This window comes from Aulonocara sp. 'chitande type north' Nkhata Bay, linkage group LG3, assembly GCF_057382095.1.
Source record: "Aulonocara sp. 'chitande type north' Nkhata Bay isolate Kocher_YH1m ecotype deep benthic linkage group LG3, A_spYH_male_GT1.1, whole genome shotgun sequence".
Lineage (NCBI taxonomy): Eukaryota > Metazoa > Chordata > Actinopteri > Cichliformes > Cichlidae > Aulonocara > Aulonocara sp. 'chitande type north' Nkhata Bay.
In genome coordinates, this window is record NC_141346.1 from 17,308,378 (window position 1) to 17,331,085 (window position 22,708).

General features: G+C 40.4%; 1 protein-coding gene across 1 annotated transcript; it reads right to left on the bottom strand.

The window, feature by feature from the left end:
- Positions 1–562: 562 nt before the first annotated feature.
- LOC147334253 (uncharacterized) lies at positions 563–22,453 on the bottom strand. Its single transcript, XM_086286813.1, has 15 exons — positions 22,386–22,453; positions 19,971–20,108; positions 19,785–19,886; positions 18,580–18,729; positions 18,371–18,484; positions 16,389–16,467; positions 16,037–16,238; positions 14,086–15,889; positions 12,060–12,233; positions 11,613–11,786; positions 11,159–11,332; positions 10,719–10,892; positions 9,891–10,064; positions 3,566–3,612; positions 563–3,393 (listed from the first exon to the last, which is right to left on the bottom strand). Exons 2-15 carry the CDS (start codon positions 20,057–20,059, stop codon positions 2,864–2,866), a joined length of 3,987 nt encoding a protein of 1,328 aa, XP_086142939.1. The 5' UTR covers positions 20,060–20,108; positions 22,386–22,453; the 3' UTR covers positions 563–2,863.
- Positions 22,454–22,708: the final 255 nt, after the last annotated feature.

Here is a 22,708-nt window from a genome sequence, read left to right on the forward strand (position 1 = left end):
ACATATTTAATATGTTTGCTGTACATGTACTTTTCTTTTTAGTCTTTTTGTTGGTCACAGACTGAATTTTGCTGACAAATATCTGTCAAATCTTGTACATTCTTATACTTTAACCAAACACATATATAAAAAACAATTTTAAACGTTTTAAAAGTGATAAAAAAAATAATAAACAAAAAAACACAGAGCATCCAGAAAGTATTCAAAGCACTTCACTTGTTCCACATATTGTCATGTTACAGCCTTATTACAAAATGGATTCATTTAACTGTTCACAGGTGAGTATGTAAAGCCTTTGCTGTGGCACTAAAAACTGAGCTCACATGCATCCTGTTTTGGTGCATCTATTGATCATCTCTCAGATCTTTCCCAACTTGATAAGAGTCCACCTGTGGAAAATTCATTTGATTGGTGATGATTTTTCATAACTTAGGATTTGATAAGATCATATAGTTGACGGTGCATGCCAGAGCACAAACCATGCCATGAAGTCCAAGGAATTACAGTATTAATTATGTAGAATGCTGAGACAGAACTGTATCTAGGAAAAAATTCTGGGGAAGAGTAAAGAAATTTCTGCAGCACTGAAAGACCCAGAGAGCACAGCAGTTGCCATCATCTGTGAATAGAAGAAGTCTGGAAGGATTCTTCCTAGAGCTGGCTGCCAAACCAATGTGAGCAATGGTAGAAGATGAGCTGAGTGTAGGTGACCAAGAATCCAATGGTCACTCTGACAGAGCTCCAGCCTTGCTCTATGGAGAGAAAGGACAACTATTTCTGAAGCTCTCCACCAACAAGGCCTGTATGGCAGAGTGGTCAGATGGAAGCCACACCTCAGGAAAAGACACATGATAGCCTGTCTACGGTTTGTCAAAAGGGAACTGAATGACTTGCAAAAGATATCAAGGGAGTGATTTTGAGACCAATCTGTGAATGTCCTTTAAAAAAAAAAAATCTATATATATATATCATTAATCATTTATTTATCCAGGTAAAATCTCACTGAGATTCAGTGGCTGTGCACTAATGCTCTCAATTAACCTGGTGGAACTTAAGAGGTCCGGCAAGGAATGATAGGAGAAAGGGCCTAAAAACATAGCTGTACCAAGTTTAAAGCATCACACTCAAAAATACTAGAGGCTGTAAGTGCTGCCATTTAACTGCAGGTAACAAACTGCACTCCAGGTAAAATTTAATACATCTGTCATAGATTATCACCAAACACATTTCCTTATTCATCATCCCTTATTATTACAGTACATTGCATTGCAAATATAAAACATAAGTAGTAACATCACTGACAGTTTTGTTGGGAGTGATTATGTCAAAATGTTCCTGTAGAGATGGAAATCTACCTTTTATGCCAGACTGCATGGATGAAGAAGCAGTTCATTAAATTTCCAATCTCTGTCACTATCAAATACACAAAACACCAACGATACACCACGAGCAGTGAGAGGATTCACTCTGGTTTATATCTGGTAATAAATATCTTCTCAAAAAAGCAAAGTAGTATTGCAACATGGCATTTGGGTCTTCTAACTAAAATAGGAAATTAGGAACATAACTAGTGCCATCATAGCCAGACCTGGCCCACATCTGGTTGACATACACTTTGCCATGACACCAGACAGTGAGAAGTGCCAGCTTGATGCCGGATTTGGGCCAGACCTGTTTTCTATGAAGCTGGGCAACATAAACCAAACCACAATCGGGCCAGATGTGACATGCCATCACATAAACGGTTTATCTACACCAGGCCTGGCCCATATCTGGATGACATATCACTTATCATGCCAGAAGTCAGCCAGCAGTGCTGGCTTGACACCAGATCCAGGCCAGACCTGTCTGCTATGTGGGTTAATATCCAAACATGCATATGGTAGTGTCTGGGTTATAGTAAGGGTTCATGGGCAGGTCGGCCAATGAGGATGCAGCCTTTTGTTAGCCCTGAGCCAAATATCTGAAACATGTTGCTAGCATCAAAAATCAAAAAATAACTTTTCAACAATCAGAGAAATTTCCGGTTTGAACATTTGATCTGCTGACTTTGAACTGTTTTCATTAAACATCAGATTGAAGTGATTTCAGGTCATTTCATTCTGTTTGTTGTTGTTGTTTTTTCTTTGTTTTTTTACAGTGGGAACACATTGAGGCCACCTACAGGGCAGGTGGGGGACAGCAGGGATCTGAAATCATATGAGAAGTTAGTGAGTGAGAAGTGGAAAAAATTGACTTAAGATGGCTCTAAGTGCTAAAAGTTGTTCTCAAACAGAAGATAAATCCACTGATTCTTTGTAAAGTTCATCTGATGCTCACATGAATCCTATGAAGGAAACTTTACTTCACTGAATGTTTCTTCAACGCTCATTTCAACATGTTGAAGCCATGAATGATCCACTCTCAGTCTGCATTGAGAGTGGATCATTCATGACATCTAAGGTGTGTCGTGTGACATGTTCAGTATTGTCACACATGTCTAGATTGTCCCTGATATCATAACTGCTCAAACGCTTATCTTGTTTTATCTGTTGTGGCCAGTACTATCCTCTATGCTGTTACATGCTGGGGCAGCAGATTGAGGCCAGTAATGTTGTGGGGATCGCGCTGGACTCCCTTATAGTGGTGTCTGAGAGGCAGATGTTGTCCAAGATAAAGACAATGTTGGATAATACCTCCCACCCACTCCAGCACCACTGAACGACACAGGAAATCATTCTTGCCCACGGCCATCACCCTGTACAACTCCTCCATCTAACACACTTTAAACACTGCAATAGTTACATGCTGTTTGCACACGCTCTTTTCTACTCAACAGTCAGAGTGTTTCTCCAACAGGAGGACTTTCTTTACACTCACCTCATCACAGACACACTGACGAACCAGGAGATCTGAACCAAAACCCAGGATAGAGAGTTTCAGTGAATGTGGTGTTGAAGGTGTGGAGGTGGATCAGAGTGTCAGAGGAGACTCTGTAGAAGGACAGAGTGCCAGCAGGACAGTCCACATACACCGCTACTCTGTTAGAGACAGAGTAGGACGAGGAGGTGATGGGTTTTTCTGTCTTATTTTGCCTGACAGAACGAGGACGATCATCAGAGCAGATGAGACTCCAGGACTGATCATTCCATCCAAACAAACAGTCAGTACTGTCTCCTTTCCTTCTGATTCTTCTGGAACTCACTGATATCTCAACGTCTCCTGTCCACTCGACCTCCCAGTAAGAGCGACCAGTCAGACCATCTCTACACAGCAGCTGTTCATAAACATCAAATCTGTCTGGATGATCAGGATATGATTGAACCTCCTCAGCATGTGTCACCTTCCTGTTGTTGTCAGACAGTTTGAGGTTTGTGTGTACTGTGTTTGTGTCGATTGTGAGTTGACAGAAATCTGATGGAGAGAACAAACACAATCCAGCTGCAGTTATTGATCCATCATCTGTTCATTGATTGACACTTTGATGACTCCTGACACCAGAGATGTGAATGAGTGATGTGACAATTTGAAGATGGTTGAATGTGTGCTGCTTTGTTTTCATGAATCACATTAAAAACACACTTACACTTCCTCAGACCAGGTCTCAACCATCGGACTCCAGCAGGCTCCACCCTGAAAGGAGGAGGAGGGTCAGACCAGCACAGTCTCTTTCAGCATGAACACATGGACATTACATGGCTGTCATACACACACTGTTAGACACTGATAAAGGAGCAGTTCAACACTGTGGTCTTTTCCTGTTTCATATGTTAGGCTATGCCCTCTCTAATTTTGGTAATTCCACGCCAGTGGAAACTAGGGCAGGGCCATATCATACCATTCACGGTAATACCGGTATAACATTGGGCAACAATAAGAAAATGAAATATCGCAACAGAATATGGGTAAAACGCGCATGCCTTTGTTTTCATACGCACATTTCGGAAAAAGCATGGCGGCGACAGAGAATTAGGAGAGCGAAAGCGGATCATTGAATGAAACAGATGAACCAGAATTGGTTTGTAAAAATGCTGCAACTTCAGTGGTGTGGAACTGGTTTGGCTTTCGTCCGTCAGATACACAACAAAGCACTATTTTTGGTGGAGCATGCTAGTGTAACCCGTTCAAGTGTTACACCTGTTGTTGCTGCGTTGTGTTCTGGCGTGAAAGTAAGAGGCAGGAGACAGTACTGGGTCTTTGGCTCTTTACTGCACATCTGCAACACAGAAATATGTGTCTGATCTGTGTGTGTCACGCGCCTGCCAGTACACCTCTCCCCCGGCCATGCTGAAAGGAGCTGTGACCGGGGCACAAATGCACGCGCCTACGTCACCACGCAGCGCGCACACACTCGAACGCACACAGACTCAGATCACACAGGTAGGAGACCGAGATGCAAAAATGACATATTTAATCCAAAAAAAATGTGTTTTGGGTGAAATTCACAAGTATTTAACACATATGTTACACTAGCGGGCCGTTGTTATTACCGTGTTTTTAGGAAAATATGGCACACTTAAAATCAATCCCTTGATTTTTCTGAAAATCGACAGAGCCCCTTATAATCCCGTGTGCCTTATGTATGAATTCTGGTTGTGTTTACTGACCTCGAAACGATTTTATGTCATACATGGCGCTCGAAAATCTGTCAAATATTTTAGTGCGACTTTGCTAAGCTACGAACTCGCACCGCTTGATGGATTGTCAGAGCATTACAGCTATCGTAGGCAGGAGCCTCGCGGAGTGATACGTACTGTGCTTCAACATAATATTACTGTATTGTGTGTGTGTAACCTCTTTTTAAGTTTTGTGGATATTATACATGGTTATGCTGAGGATATGTCGGCCAATTTCCACTGGAAATGCCTTGTAGTTAAACTGTCAGCAAGGAATTTTCATTTGCACTGTTATTTTTTTATATAACTTTAATGCACATAAAAAACAGCTGCTTGTTTAAGTGAAAATACATTGATGGGGTTTTTTGCAATAATAAAGTTGTGGAGTTGTAAAGTATTTTGTCTAGCATCAATTATATCGTCAGTTATATCGTTATTGCAAATTTTCAAATGTATATCGTGATAAATATTTTTGGTCATATCGCCCTGCTCTAGTGGAAACCCAAACAACGTCCATGTCACCTCTACTTGCAGCCCACATAATGATGTGATGAAATATTTTTTTTAATTATTATTCAAAAATTATAATTAATTAGCTGGCTGCCGGCGGAGCTCACGGGCGCGTCACTGCAACTCCCCCTGGCTTCTGCTCCGCGGCTGCTGAATGAGCCCTCATCTGGGACTCTCCTCAGCTCTTACTGGGACAGTGGCGCAGCTGCCCCTCTGTGGGTCTTCCTTGGTCTCTTGTGTTCTGGGGGCCTCTGGATGTCTGGAGTTTTGATCTCCTCCATACCTGCTTGATACCATAAAGGACAGGGCTGTGGCTCCCCACACTCCCTAGCAGATCATTACATGGAGAAACCTTTGGAATGCAAGCATGCTGATCCACACAGGTATGCACACATGGGTATTCACAGACGCGGACTAAAGCTTTCTTGGCTGCTGCCTCAAAGCACACTGTGCGCTGTCTATCTTGCGTGCTGAACAATATCGTCTATTATTTAGTAACTATTGATATCTATGACTAGCTAGTTTATTGTGATGGTGCTTTTTTTTCTATTATTATGTTGCTCTTTGTTGTTTGCTGTCTCCTCTGTTTTTTTGTTTTTTGTTTTTTCTCCATACAGGTGACCCAGGAGTTTTGTTTTGTTTTCTTTCTTTCTCCCCCCCCTTCTCACCGTCTCTTCTCCCCTTTGGTTTTCTTTCTCTCCCTCTCTTTCTTTCATTCTTTCCCCCTGTCCTATCCCACAGTCATGTCTGTCCCGTTTGTAACTGAAAATAAAATAAATTCATAATTATAATAAAGGTCAACCAAATGGACCAATATGGCAAGGCCATGATGATCCACTTGGTAAAATAAATCCGCTTGGCATCTTTCTTGGCCTCAAGACAACAATTCTGATGGCTATAGATCCAAACGGGACACAAAAAAAAAAAAAAAAAAAAAAAAAAAAATTATAATTATAATTAACACTACATAGCATAGCATAGAATGTATGAAGCATGTAAAAATAATAATAACCACTGCAGCCAAAAAGAGTGCCTGACGAGCCCAGTCATAAGTAAGCTATTAAGACTCGACTGTACACTGTGTTCGTGTTTTCCTCCAAAACAACAAGTTCCACTGGAGCAGCCTTTCAACGCCTCTCTCTAGACAACACAGTAAAGCTAGTTTTTATGGCTACGACCCTGACACGGAAGCCTATATATTACCCAGAGGTCCCTGTACTATGGTTCGGAGCCGGGGACATGTTTTATATACGCGCAATCTCTAATAATCGGCTGTAGTTAAACCTTTACTTAAAAAGCCATCCCTAGTCTCAGCTGTCTTAGCTAATTATAGGCCAATCTCCAACTTTCCTTTCATATCAAAAATCCTTGAAAGAGTAGTTGTCAAACAGCTAACAGATCATCTGCAGAGGAATGGTTTATTTGAAGAGTTTCAGTCAGGTTTCAGAGCTCAGCACAGCACAGAAACAGCTTTAGTGAAAGTTACAAATGATTTTCTTATGGCCTCTGACAGTGGACTCATCTCTGTGCTTGTCCTGCTAAACCTTAGTGTAGCATTCGATACTGTTGACCATAATATCCTATTAGAGCGATTAGAACATGCTGTAGGCATTACAGGTACTGTAATGTATCAGATCTATTTAATAGACTCCAATTTGTACATGTAAATGGAGAGTCCTCTTCACACACTGAGGTTAATTATGGAGTTCCACAGGGTTCAGTGCTAGGACCAATTCTGTTTACATTATACATGCTTCCCTTAGGCAGCATCATTAGAAGACATTGCATAAATTTTCACTGCTATGCAGATGACACCCAGCTTTATCTATCCATGAAGCCAGATAACACACACCAATTGACTATGTGCACGTTAGCATATGCTACTTCCGGTGCGGAAACTCCTGTGGGGAGCTTTGTTTCCGGTGTCCTATTCGCGGCTGGTTTACGGTCCAAAACAAGTTAAGCAAGTGAATGAATCAAGCGGCGATTTACATTTCTAAAGATGTTTTGGGCATTTACCCAATATATCTGTAAATGATGTTCATCGACTTGTGATATTTTTCCCCGCGCCTCAGGGCAAAAGAGAAAATGGATTCAAATGTTATATTTCTCAGCTGTCCCTCATTTATCATGGGTGTTATGTTCTAAAAATAACCAGCGATAGGTGAAATCAAGTAGCCAATTTTATTTTTTGACGGTGCAAAGCATTTCGTGGACATCGTGGACATACAGTACTGCACTTCAGAGTCACACTACTAGCGATCGATGCAGCGATTCTGTACTGTACAGGAGAGACGTCACGGAGGAGATTGTCTGCAGCGATCAGGACGCAGGACACAATGTGACATAAAAAAAAGCATGCAAACTTGCACTAAAAAATCTGCGAAACAGCGAGGTGAAAGGTGAACCACGTTATAGCGAGGGACCGCTGTAATTTTTAAGGTAAGTCACAACATACCCTTCGTAAATACTAATGTATAGAAACCGTTACCAGCAATCATTCATTTTTTGTGTGGCTTTTTTCACGGTTTGTTAACATGCTGTGTAGGTGTGTACTTGAATAGCTGATCTCGACATAACGGCGGAAACATCTGGTTTGACTATTCTTCACCTGTAGTTTGAATGCTGAACATTTGCCTGTTTAAATCATAAGACCAGTCACTATACAGAGATATGCTTCTGAATGTGGACGATGATGTGTCTTCTGCTGCAGTAATGCAGTTCTGCTTGTGTTGAGTGATGTAAACAACTGATCGATCTAAACTCTTTAAACTCAAAATTGATCATTAGATTTTTTTATGACACAACAGTGGTGAGTGTTCCCACCTTCTCCTCTTTGTAACTTAACGCGATCTTTCCGTTTTCGAGTTTTGGACATGATTTTGGAGTATATCTTCGGAGTAGCGATTGACCGCAAAGTAAAGCTACCGGAAATGTACAACCCCACATCCGGTCTCAAACCAGGAAGTTAGCATTTTCTCGTGCACAAGGTTAATTAGTTAAACTGCAGGAATGTCTTAAAGACATAAAGACCTGGATGGCATTACCTTGGCCTCCAGTAATGCTGTGAGGAACCTTGGAGTTATTTTTGACCAGGATATGTCCTTCAACGCACATATTAAACAAATATGTAAGACTGCTTTCTTCCATTTGCGCAACATCTCTAAAATTAGAAATATCCTGTCTCAGAGTGACGCTGAAAAACTAGTTCATGCATTTATTACTTCCAAGCTGGACTACTGTAATTCATTATTATCAGGATGTCCTAAAAACTCCCTGAAAAGCCTTCAGCTAATCCAAAATGCTGCAGCAAGAGTCCTGACAGGGACTAGAAAGAGAGACCATATTTCTCCTGTTTTGGCTTCCCTTCATTGGCTTCCTGTTAAATCCAGAATTGAATTCAAAATCCTGCTCCTCACATACAAGGTCTTAAATAATCTTATCTTAATGACCTTGTAGTACCATATCACCCTATTAGAGCACTTCGCTCTCACTCTGCAGGCCTACTTGTTGTTCCTAGAGTATTTAAAAGTAGAATGGGAGGGAGAGCCTTCAGTTTTCAGGCCCCTCTTCTGTGGAACCAGCTTCCAGTTTGGATTCAGGAGACAGACACTATCTCTAATTCAGGTGACCCTGAATCCTCCCTTAGTTATGCTGCAATAGACATAGGCTGCCGGGGGATTCCCATGATGCATTGAGTTTTTCCTTTCCAGTCACCTTTCTCACTCACTATGTATTAACAGACCTCTCTGCATTGAATCATATCTGTTATTAATCTCTGTCTCTCTTCCAAAGCATGTCTTTATCCTGTTTTCCTTCTCTCACCCCAACCGGTCGCAGCAGATGGCCCCGCCCCTCCGTGAGCCTGGCTCTGCCAGAGGCTTCTTCCTGTTAAAAGGGAGTTTTTTCTTTCCCACTGTCGCCAAAGTGCTGCTCATAGGGGGTCATATGATTGTTGGGGTTTTGTATTTTGTATTATTGTAGTGTCTACCTTACAATACAAAGCACCTTGAGGTGACTGTTGTTGTGATTTGGCGCTATATAAATAAAATTGAATTGTTCCCACCTTGTGTTTACCGATTTTGTAGTTTTTCCTTTTGGCTATTTAAGGCTTCTTTTCATCACTTCCTCACCTGGAATTAATTTTTTTAATCCTCAGCATTTAATTCAGAGCATTTTACAATCAGGCTCCTGTGTATGTAGTCCATCTCCACCATCACTCTTTATCTCACTCACTCTGTGTTTCATAAACCTGCATAAGGTCATCAAACAAGTTAATTATCTTAATTAAATTTACAATAACACTTATCATTATCCTGTTCTTTTTAGGTTCAACTAGAGTTAGCTTTATTAACACTTTACAAATGATTCATTTTTCAACTTTTGGTCAAGCTAGGTAAACAACTTCCCCTGCTTCCAGTCATTTTACGAAGCTAGGCAGACCTCGTCAGAGAAATGATTCTGTAGGGAGATTAATCTAATGTGAATCAGGTCGAACAGAAGACGGTTTTTCTTAAAAATGACTGAACTAGTATAAACATGCAGATATCTCTGCAAATTGTGAATATGTGAAGAGCAAAAGACAGTTATTGTTGGTGAAAAATGTCTCCTTGTAAACTCCCCTACATTAATATCTTAATCATTCAGATAGATTAGTGTTTCTGTTCCTGAAAATTTTTCTTCAGTGTTATTATTCATGTCACATCCATATGAAAACAAACAAAGAGTGAAGGACACAGGAAATGTTTCCAGCTCTTCCACCTCTATCAGACATTCTCTCAATACCTCAGAGTGTCCAGTCTCCAGCGTGGAGCCTTCCGTCCAGCCGAAAAGAGCTTCATTTCGGAGTTTCCTGGATGATTGTAGCTCAGGTCCAGCTCTCTCAGATAGGAGGGGTTGGAGCTCAGAGCTGTGGCCAGAGAAGTACAGCCTTCCTCTGTGATCAGGCAGCCTGACAGACTGCAGACATACAAAACAATATATCTTTGAACACTTCATAGGACGTGAAAGATGAAGACTAAGATGAAGACTAAAACTAAATGGTGGTGGCTGTAGCTCAGGTGGCTGTAGCTCAGGTGGCAGAGCAGGTCAGCCACTAATCAGAAGGTCGGTGGTTTGATCCCAGGCTGCCTCCTGGCTGCATGCCAAGTATCCTTGGGCAAGATACTAACCCCATGTTTGCCTACTGGTGGTTGTCAGAGGGCCCGGTGGCGCCAGTGTCCGGCAGCCTCGCTCTGTCAGTGCGCCCCAGGGTGGCTGTGGCTACAATGTAGCTTGCCATTGCCAGTGTGTGAATGAATGACTGAATGTAGTGTAAAGCGCTTTGGGGTCCTTAGGGCTAGTCCCTAAAGCGCTATACAAATGCAGGCCATTAACCATTTTAAAGGATCCATGATGCTCATAGAATGTCTTGTCACATGGCAGCTTGCAACAAAAAAAAAAGTCACATCTGCTGGAGCACACTGCTGTTTTTGTTTGGCTTGGTGAAGCTTTACAGATAGTTCAGAGTCTTATTAGACTCTAACCAAGGGAAACTAAAATATCTGACAATTCTATAAGCGTTAGTAATTCATTTGGTAATGTAATACTGAGTGGAAGTGATTTAATCCTGACCTGAGAGTTTCTAGTTTACAGTATGGACTTCTCACTCCAGCAGACAGAACATCCACTCCTGAGTCATGTAGGTTGTTATCACTCAGATCCAGCACTCTTAGACTGCAGGGCTGGGAGCTAAGAATTGAAGACAGACTTTCACAGCTTTTCTTTGTGAGGTTACAGCCAATCAGTCTAGAAATAAAGAGCAAAAGACCAAAAATGGGTTAAAGTGAATTGATAGAGTACTAAGGAGTTGGGAGTTTTATAATAATAATAATAATCTTTCATATCTAGCTGGAATTGTTATTCCTTTATTTCAAACACATCAGAACTGTGGCAATTTAATGTAATTAATAAATAAAGACAAATACTAAAATACAAATGATGAAACTGATCATTAGTAACTATGATTTAAAAAAAAAATCATTTGATAAAAAATAAACAGTCCTTGATTTGACCTCAAAGTTTCCAGTGTACAATGTGGACTCTGTAGTCCAACAGAAAGAAGCTTCACTCCTGAATCCTGCAGGTTGTTGTTGTTTGCATCCAGCTCTCTCAAACTAGACGACTGGGAGCTGAGGACTGAGGACAGAGCTTCACAGCTTCTCTCTGAGAGGTTACAAACACTCAGTCTGAAAAAAGGAACACAAAAACAAAAACAATGAAATTAAAGTGTATTGGTGGTGCAATGACGACTTATTAGATTTGATAATAGTTACTATTATTTCAGGACAGGCTTGAATTATTACTTCTTTATTTTAAACACAGAAATGTGTTAATTTAGTATTTAGAACTTGTGAAAAATACAAAACTACACCAACGGATTGCTGATGGTGACCATTATTTGCTGTGCTTTTTATAAAACAGCAAATTATATAATTTGATGAAAAATAAAACATTATTTGATCTGACCTCAGAGTTTGCAGCATACAACTTGGATTTGTCAGTGCAGCTGACAGAAGCTTCACTCCTAAATCCTGGAGGTTGTTGTTATTCAGGTCCAGCACTTTCATGCTAGACAACGGAGAGCTAAGAACCGAGGACAGATATTCACAGCTTTTCTCTGAGAGGGAACAGCCACCCAGTCTTGAAAAATAAAGAAAACAAAAAGACTGGATGCAAAATGTACCAATAGTTCAGTGAAAAAATTAGTACATTTAGCCATATTCATTGTCATTTCAGAGGCAGCAAGAATTGCGATCATCTAATTTTACACATTAGAAATTTGGCAATTTACTTGAAAGAGAAATAATACAAATTACTGAATTACAAAACCAAGTAGATTAATTTGACCTTTATTAGCTGAGTTTTAATTGTTTCATTATAATTTGATGAAAAATAACTATCCTTTTATCTGACCTCAAAGTTTCCAGTGTACAGTGTGGACTCTGCAGTCCAACAGACAGAAGCTTCACCCCCGAATCCTGCAGGTTGTTGTTGCTTGCATCCAGCTCTCTCAAACTAGACGACTGGGAGCTGAGGACTGAGGACAGAGCTTCACAGCTTCTCTCTGAGAGGAAACATTCACTAAACCTGGAAAACAAACAGTTAAAAAAAACAACTTCAAACAATTTTAATGTTTAACTTAAATAACAAAAACAAAATCTATTATGCAGTACAATTCATAGTTAAGTCGGGAACAAATAGAAAAATTGCTCAGATGAAACCAATGTAACGCTCTCAAATTACAACCACAAACTTATATGTTTTTTATCAAGATTTTCTGTTATAGACCAACACAAAGTTGCACATAATTGTGAAGCGGTACGAAAATGATACATGGTTTTCAAAATTTTAAGCAAATGAAAATCTGAAACCGTTAGCATACATTTGTATACATTTGTCTTGTTCTGGCCTCCTTAGACTGGCTTCCAACTGAATTTAGAATCTATTTTAAAATCCTTTTACTGTTTTTTAAATCCTTAATTGGTCTGGAGTCTGTATATTTGTCCGATCTGCTGAAGCACTATGTCCCCCCTCGTTTACTCTTGTCAGCTGAGCAGCTGTTGCTCTCAGTTCCTAAATCATGGCTGAATCTTAGAAGAGACCAAACAGTCTCGATTATGGCCTCAAAGCTTTGGAATGATATTTGTCTTCCTATTAGGCAATCTACATCAGTGGTAGTTTTTTAAGCTGGTTAACCTCCTAAGACCCAAACTCTTTGATGCCATGCATTTTTAATTTCTATTTGCTATTTGGGCTGATTGGGACCTGATGAATGTAAGAACAAAGAATTATCTTTTTACCTGATTTTGCTCTACAAGGGCATATATATCATATCGTATATCATATATCCACATGTGAGAACATTCATTTAAAATTTCGATAGAACAGTGGCTTGTGTGTGTTTGTCTGTGAATGACTTGGCCCTCAAACAATGATCAGGTGACTCTTTCGTTTCAGTTTATTTAACTTCCACACAATATTTCCAGCTGACGTTTTCCATGACTGATCAGTTTTCCACTGAACCCACTCTCCATATTCCACAGCCCAATTGCCGGCATCACTAAAAGCAGAAATTTCATTAGTCTGATTACCTCCACCTGGACCTAAGCTTCCCTGGTACTGGCCCTTGAGCCCGCTGCACCACCTCATGCTGAAATCTGTTCCTTCTGCTCCCTGTGACTCTTCACCTGTTCCTGTTTGAAATTACAGTATTTTGCTGCAATAGGACATGGTCTCCAGCCACCAGTTTGGATATCTATGACAGTCTCTTTTATTTGTTTTTCATTTTCTCCATTCTCAGTTAGAGACTTGACGGAATTCTTCATCATTCACCCTTCTTCATAACTATCTGTGAAGCATCAGTTGATGTAATCTTTGAGTGTTTAATTCTGAGCTAAAATTCTGTTTTGTTTCCCGCGAACTCTCTGGTATCTGATGTAACCTATAGCATTTTCTTTTCTATCACTTAACTTTCCATCACTTCTGTCACTTACCTCACTTTCTCTTTGGATGTGTCCTTAAACAATTAATGGCTAAATAAAATAAAAAAAACTCTCCAAAGAAGATTAATTCAAAATTCCTCCACAGTAATGTGAAAGCACCATTGCCAGTTTTCAAGAGTGCATGTTGGATTACTTTTTGCATACAGGGCCAACAAAGTTTTGATATATTTTATTAGGAAATAGAAGCCATCATAATTTAAAAAATGAATTTTGGATTTACTTGAGTAATTTTTGTCTAATATTGCAATGCGTTTAATGACGCAAAACATTTAAGTGTGAAAAATATACAAAAAAAACAAACCAAAAATTTGTCTGCAACTGTTGACAATCATTCACTTCATTTTTTTAAGGTTAAGGTTGATTGATTGATGATTTTTTTTTTCTTTTCAAGTTGAATTTAAGGGATGAAGGGAAAAAAAGCTAACCACATGACTCACAGAGCTTTGTTGGAGGCTTTGACCACTGGCAGCAGCCTCAGAAGAGCCTCCTCTGAAGCAGAGTATTTCTTCAGGTCAAACACATCCAGATCTTTTTCTGATGACAGTAAGATGAAGACCAGAGCTGACCACTGAGCAGGAGACAGTTCATCTGTGGAGAGACGTCCTGAACTAAGGGACTGTTGGATCTCCTCCACTAGAGAACGATCATTCAGTTCATTCAGACAGTGGAGCAGATTGATACTCTTATCTGCACTCAGGTTCTCGCTGAGCTTCTTCTTGATGTACAGGAGTGTTTTCTGATTGGTCCGTGAGTTACTTCCTGTCTTTGGCAACAGGCCCCGTAGGAGAGTCTGATTGGTCTTAAGACAAAGACCCAGGAGGAAGCGGAGGAACAAGTCCAGCTGTCCATGTTGGCTCTGTAAGGCCTTGTCCACAGCACTCCAGTAGAAAGATTTAAAATTTCTTTTTTTCCCAAATAAATTAGACTTCTTGGAGGTTGTTTGTTGTTCTTCCAGCAGATTGATGCCAGAGTTGATGAAGGTCAGATGGACATGAAGAGCAGCCAGAAACTCCTGAACACTCAGATGGATGAAGCAGTACACCTTGTCCTGGTACAGTCCTCTCTCCTCTTTAAAGATCTGTGTGAACATTCCTGAGTACACTGAGGTTGCTCTGATATCGATGCCACAGTCTGTCAGGTCTGATTCATAGAAGATCAGGTTTCCTTTCTGCAGCTGATCAAAAGCAAGTTTCCCCAGAGACTCAATCATCTTCCTGCTCTCTGGACTCCAGTGTGGATCTGTCTCAGCTCCTCCATCATACTTGACCTTCTTCACTTTGGCCTGAACCACCAGGAAGTGGATGTACATATCAGTCAGGGTCTTGGGCAGCTGTCCTTCCACTCTGGTTTTCAGCACATCCTCCAGAACTGTAGCAGTGATCCAGCAGAAGACTGGGATGTGACACATGATGTGGAGGCTTCGTGATGTCTTGATGTGGGAGATGATCCTGCTGGCCTGCCCCTCATCTCTGAATCTCTTCCTGAAGTACTCCTCCTTCTGTGGGTCAGTGAACCCTCTGACCTCAGTCACAATGTCAACACACTGTGGAGGGATCTGATTGGCTGCTGCAGGTCGTGTGGTTATCCAGAGGCGAGCAGAGGGAAGCAGTTTCCCCCTGATGAGATTTATCAGCAGCACATCCACTGAGCTGGACTTTCTAGGGTCAGTCAAGATTGTAGTTTTGTGGAAGTCCAGAGGAAGTCGACACTCATCCAGACCATCAAAGATGAACACAACCTGGAAGTCTTCAAAGCTGCAGATTCCTGCTTCTCTGGTTTCAGTAAAGAAGTGATGAACAAGTTCCACCAAGCTGAACGTTTCCTCTTTCAGCGCATTCAGCTCTCTGAAAGTGAATGGAAATATAAACCGGATGTCCTTGATGGCTTTGTCTTCAGCCCAATCGAGGATGTATTTCTGTGTTAAGACTGTTTTCCCAATGCCAGCCACTCCCTTTGTCAGCACTGTTCTGATTGGTTCATCTTTTTCAAGTGAGGCTTTAAAGATGTCTTCCTGTCTGATTGTTCTTTCTGGTCTGTCTGGTTTCCTGGATGCTTTTTCAATCTGTCTGACCTCATGTTCATCATTAACCTCTGCAGTCCCTCCCTCTGTGATGTAGAGCTCTGTGTAGATCTGATTCAGAAGGGTTGGGTTTCCTGCTTTAGCGATCCCCTCAAACACACACTGGAACTTCTTCTTCAGCTCAGATTTAAGTTTACGATGACAAACTTCAGCAAGGCTTTCTGAATAAAGAAAGAATATCAGTTCATCTTTTACATAGTCCATATCAGAATGTGGTCTTTTTAAATACATGTTGGTTCATCTCTTGAAATTTTAGTTAATGTTAATGTTATAACCAGCAGCTTAAATCTTTAGAGAAATCATTTTACTTCTCTGCAGACGGTCAGCCAGGTCCTCCTGCTTCATTCTCCTCAGGAAGTCCACTGTGATCTTCACAAATGCCTCTCTGCTGCTCCTCTGCTCATCATCCTCCCTCTTACTCTCCAAGCATTCTGGGTAATCTGGACTCAGAACCTTCTGGATCTTCTGCAGCTCGTTCCTCACAAAAGTGATGATGTTGTCCTCCAGCCGCTGGAACAGAATACTTTATGAATGACCTAATCAAACTGAAATCATGGAGCCACACATCAAATCTGTGTTGGACACACTGGCAATCCACTGGTCTACAAAGAGCAGCATGGAGATGACTGTGAACAGAGTAGTTGTTGTACATGTACAGACCATAAATATGGAGTCCAGGTGTGTTTGATGCTGCTGGGCAGGCTGACCACTGGGAACCTCTGAGCTCTCCTGGTCCACTCTGTGGAGGAGCCATGAAGATTTAATCCACAAAAAAAGCCTTCACCATAAAACAAACAAACAAAAAACACACACATCTTGACATGAATTAGATCATCTGTTGGTTGTTGGAATTTTTTTTGGGTGAAAGATGTGGGCATAGTCATTTCTGCACAGGGCCTTATTTGCATTTGTACTTGTATGAGTTTCCCTTTCAGATAATAAAATGATGAACAAAAAAATCAAATATACAAATCATATTCAAGTGTCCTACCATTCATATCGTGATTAATGACAGTATGTTCTGTTTAGTATTGAAAAAAACTCCAAAATCTTTATTCCTTAACACCGATAACACTGATCACATTTTAAGCTGTATCATCTTACATGTTGGAGAACTCCCAACCAGTAGTCTGATAGAAATCTGAACATTATGTAGCATCTGAAATTCAACCAACTCTAGTTCAGTCTTTCTTCATAAAGATTAGAAAAACTTCCCAGTGCTTGTAAATGCCTTATCCACACCCTCATTTCCTCCTGATCAGACATTTGCAGCTGATTGTAAATGAGCCTAAAGGATGCAGCAGTGTTGCATCTAAGGTCAGTATGAAACTGTGTCACACTGAATAATGGGGAGCTGCAGTTGTAGCAGGAAGGCCTCAAAATGACTACAGCTAACAACTCCAACTAGAAATCAAAACTGGCACAAAAATCAAACACAATCAGTACAACTGAACCCTTCAAGTACCACAAACCCCACAGGCTGCAAAAGCAGAGCTGCACAGTTACAGACTCAAACAACAACACTGAGCATGAGCTACATTAGCTGCTGGCTAGCCTCATTTAGAGCTACAAGGGTCAACAACTGAACATGACTCTGATCTGAATGCACAACATTAAAACCCCCAAATGCTTTTATCCAAAGCTCACATACACAAATCAGCTTTACACAGGTCGTCATTACTACCACATGCTGCCCTTGACAGCTGTTTGACACGTTGGCCATCTTACTCTAGAGCTTTCTCAGTTTCCTGCCCACCTTAAAAGTTTGTCTAACTTTAAGCTGTTTATCTGCAGTGGACTCTGCAGCAGCCACCAGCTACCATAACTCAGCAAGTCAAACAGCACAGCCTGTGTGGACAGATGGATGCTGGAAGTCTCCAGACATTTAGAACAAAAAGCTTCAAATTTCTCTTTCTGTCAACAGTTCAGTGAGCAGAAGATGAACTGATATTCAAAAGGCACAAACAAAGAGAGAAAACTTTACCTTTTTTTAGCAGATTTTGCACATGTCTCAACCAACTCTGTATATTTTTATATATTTTATTTTATTGTTTACTCTATTTAATTTGTAAAATATGTATACACACACACACACAGATTTAGCGATTCTTATATTTTGCTTGTTTTACGTTATTGTATTTTTGCACAACTCTGTTGCTTGTGAAGCTCGCACACAAGAATTTCACTCACATGATGTACACTGTACCAGTGTACCTGCACATGTGATGTAACAATAAAAGTGATTTGATTTGATTACAGTTTGATTTTTATTTGATGGATTTTCCGAAACGTGGCAAAAAGTGGAGAATGACTTTACTTTTTAGAAGTTAAAATAATAGCCAGTGTTTGAGTCATTATGATGCTCTGAGTTTTATGAGTAAAAGTGAAATCTGTGCAGCAAAGTTAGTGTTACCTCCTCTAACGTCCTACAACATACAGCACAATATGACTGATGGAAGAAAACATAAGCACGAGCATTATTTCCTGTTTGCTGAAGTTCAATAGCTTAGAAACCAAAGGCTTGTTTTTAAGAGACAGTTTAATTGGGATTGAGGGAATGACATGTTTGCACTGCAGTTTATATCCAACAAGATCAAGCAGTTTAATCTGTTCTCAAAGAGTTCATGTTACTAACAGCTCACCTCTCTGCAGCAGATGCCTGCTGGAGTTTAAAATTAATGGGTTCACTTTTAGACCGTTCACTTCCTAAAGACACACAGCTGGGTTCAGGTTCAGTTTTGAGTTTCTGAAGAATCCTGATAATTAAAGCACAAATCTTTAATCAAGGACTCATCACATAACATAAAATGCTGACAGAATTTTAGACATTATAATAGTGACTTTAAGTTACATCTTTCTTGATGACTGTTTTTGTTGAAATCTATTAATGACATGATTCAACACGGTGTTCATACAGCTGGGTGCCAGTCCAGATTCAGGTTCAGGTCCAGGTCCAGATTCAGGTTCAGGTCCAGGTCCAGATTCAGGTCTACCATTGATCCTGTAAGTGAAGAAAAAGTGTTTTTCATTTGCAGTCACAGAAGCTGATGAAGACTTAGAATACCTTCATCATGCCAAAGAGAAACTGATTTGCAGGCTGACCATGAGCAGAAGGAAACTCTAAACTAGTGACGGTAAGGTAAAAACAGAGCGCCACCCAGAGGTAAACACAGTCATTTACACTGTGCAGGACTATTGATGGTCCAATGAGCAGCAGTACATGTTGGACATTTTTTAAAGAATAAAGGAATTCCTCACTCAGTGACCTTCTTTGAGATGCAGTTTAGAGGCCAGGAAACAACATCAAATCAGACACCAAACTGACATCAAGGAGTTCATGTCACTATTAGCTCACCTCTCTGCAGAAGATTCCTGCTGGAGTTTAAAATTAATGGGTTGACTTTTAGACCGGTCACTTGCTAAAGACACACAGCTGGGTTCAGGTTCAGTTTTGAGTTTCTGAAGGATCCTGACAATTGAAGCACAAATCTTTAATCAAGGTCTCATCACATAAAATAAAACGCTGACAGAATTTTAGACATTATAATAGTGACTTTAAGTTACATCTTTCTTGATGACTTTTTTTGTTGAAATCTATTAATGACATGATTCAACACAGTGTGTGCCGGTCCAGATTCAGGTTCAGGTCCAGGTCCAGATTCAGGTTCAGGTCCAGGTCCAGATTCAGGTCTACCATTGATCCTGTGAGTGAAGAAAAAGTGTTTTTCATTTGCAGTCACAGAAGCTGATGAAGACTTAGAATACCCTCATCATGCCAAAGAGAAACTGATTTGCAGGCTGACCATGAGCAGAAGGAAACTCTAAACTAGTGACGGTAAGGTAAAAACAGAGCGCCACCCAGAGGTAAACACAGTCATTTACACTGTGCAGGACTATTGATGGTCCAATGAGCAGCAGTACATGTTGGACATTTTTTATAGAATAAAGGAATTCCTCACTCAGTGACCTTCTTTGAGATGCAGTTTAGAGGCCAGGAAACAACATCAAATCAGACACCAAACTGACATCAAGGAGTTCATGTCACTAATAGCTCACCTCTCTGCAGCAGACACCTGCTGGTCTTTAAAATCAATGAAACGTTCATGAGACCAGTCACTCTCTAAGGACACACGAATGGGTGGAGGTCTAGTTTGGTTCCTGTGGATAATGATGGAGCAGTGATGTGAGTGCTGAGCTGTGACATGGAGAAAAGTCATGGACAGTTAGAGATGGTCATCTCACCTCTGAGCTTTGGTCTGACTCTCATGTTCCCCACACAGAGTAGTTTCAGAGGGAGGGACTCCCTCCTCTCTGTCCTCACACTGATCCATGCTGCTGAATTCACATCCACATCAGCTCACACACACTTTCTACCTTCACCTGCAGAGAAAATACAAATCATTCATGTGTACATCGACTGTCAGGATCAGGTGTCTCCACTGTGTAGTACTCATTTGATATGTTTGGAAACTCACCTTAGGATTTAGTTTAAGGAAAGGCATCAGGTGTAAAACTCACAGTTAAATTAAAATTTGGTGGGTGCACTTATTTTGGCAGAAGTCAATTGATTTCAATAACAACTTAATTGCAGTGTTTAGGCTGTCATTTCTAGCATCTACATGGATGTTAACATCACCTAGTATGATTATTCTGAACTCACCACTAAATCAGATTAAAAACTGAGCATGAGCCGGGTGGATGATACATAACAAATAGTTGTTTTTACTTTCACAGTTAGGGTGCAAAAGGCAAAGATTCAAGCTTTTCGTATGCTGTATCCAAGTTTTTGTAAGGCACAGTGAATGTAAAGTGAATATGTTGATCAGTGTAGTGTAGTGAGGGTGTGCTGGGAATGCCTAGCAGCAATGTTCCCTCTAAGCTGTGCGCGTGCACAATCACACACTGCTGACACGTGCACAGAAAATCAGCGTTGCACACAACAACAACAAAAGATCCAACCTGAATTGAAATTAAAATAAATACATAACAATTCATTTTGTGCTATTTTGTAGTGTGAGTCAGTAAGTGACCGGTGACTGCAATTCACATTTGTATATCCGCAGCTAATCAACACCGTTGACAAGCTATTACAGCGTCCTCATGTGCCGACACTGGTATAGCTAGCAAAGCTAGCAAAGACACGCTAATGACAACCATTGGAGATGTGAGCAGGACAGACGGAAAATTTGACAGAAAAAGTGTGGACTGTAAACTATATACCAGTTTTTAAGTTGTGTAAAATGTGGCCATGTAAAACCAGAGTTATAATGAAAAAATATATGTAATATTTTTTCTTCCTGAATACTATCGTTGTTTATATTTACTGCCGGAAGAAACATTAAATGTAACTGTTGTGTAAACTGTGTCATGGAAATAAAAGGCTGTGAGGAAGGCTACTTAGATGAAGTTTATTAGGAGACAAGTGAGGAGCGTTCAGCTCCAAGAGCTTGGGTTCTGACCAGCCTTGCCTTGCTAGCAAGTAAAAGATGTTCATCTTGTTTCTGTCGTTAACGAGAATACGTTTCTAAACTAGCGGGGCCTGTGGAAACGCAGACCCAACAGCAGCGTTTTATAAGGAAAGCTCTTGCTCCTGTGAGCAACCAAACTGAACTGAAAATTTAAATGCAATTAGTCCATTTGGAGCACAGAATGACTTAAAATCCCTGAAATGTCACCACGTTTCTGCAGTTTGTCCATTTTGTGCTCCAGATGGGTTAATTGCATTTTAAATTTTAATTGCATTAATCATGATGAAGTATTAATCTGTGTTAATGCATGAACTTTGACAGCCCTAAAAATAATGTAACTAAACACTTGAAATAAATATAGTCAAGAACACCCCATGCCCCCTTTAGGCTCAGTCCTGCTTACTGCAGATATCACCGCTACATAAAGTACCACGAGGTAGAACTTACACATTGTGCTTGGTTGATGACCAAATTTGCTGTATGTTGTATTTAAAAAGAAATGAGCTGCTATCTTGAACAAATCAGCGCTTCACTTCTGAAGGAAAAAGGGGCGGGAAGGAGAGGAGGGAGATTTCCACAAACAGAGGATGTAAATAAGAGACAAGGGAGGATAGAAGCATTCCTGATCATATTTACTCCAGCTCATGTTTCAGAAACAACAAATACTCCAAACACTTTCAAAACAAAAGTGTCTCCAGCTGAAGCACAAAAAATGTCAGTTTAATGAAAACAAATCTTCTTTATTTTAACTGCAGCTTCTCAAAACTCTGCCCTAATGAACAAACGCATCATTTTCTCTCTCACACTGACTCACTCCTGAACAATGAGGCTTTGCAGCATAGTTGTGTCACACCTGCCCTGCAGCTAAACTGATCACATCAGTTTTACTGTAAATAGTAGTGGTCATGTGATTTAGAAGACAAGCATCTTCCTCGTCAGTGCCGTCAGTGTGGGACCAAATTCTCCATGTTATCAGATTTGTAAGCAGCAGCTGAAACTGTCACATGAATGAATGTACATCAAACTGTTTGATTCTGGCCAATCAATAATCTATAATCATGTGGATTTGTCTTCAAACACAAGAGTGATCTAAAGTTTGTCTTGATATAATAGCTGAACATCAGGTCCAAACATCACAGAGCAGAAAAAAACAGCCAAAGTATTAAAGAAGGAACCAAAGCAAACTTACAGTTTCTTCAAACACACGCGGACAACAAGCTCCACTCCACACCTGGACACGGACACGGACACACAGGTGAGTTGCTGCCTGGAAGGAGGCGTAACATAACACCTGAACACTGTGAGAGTGCCACACCTTCATGTACTGATTTACAAATATGCCGTCTGACTGCTCAGGCGGAGTTTAAAACATGTTAAGCACCAAGGGGCTTTCTGAGCTTCCTGCTCAAAAGTCACATGTCCAAAATGAGCATTTCTCTGCAATTACGAACTCTGTGTAAACAATCTTGGTATCAAAATAAAGTTAACACTTGTGAGAGTTCATCAGAGGTG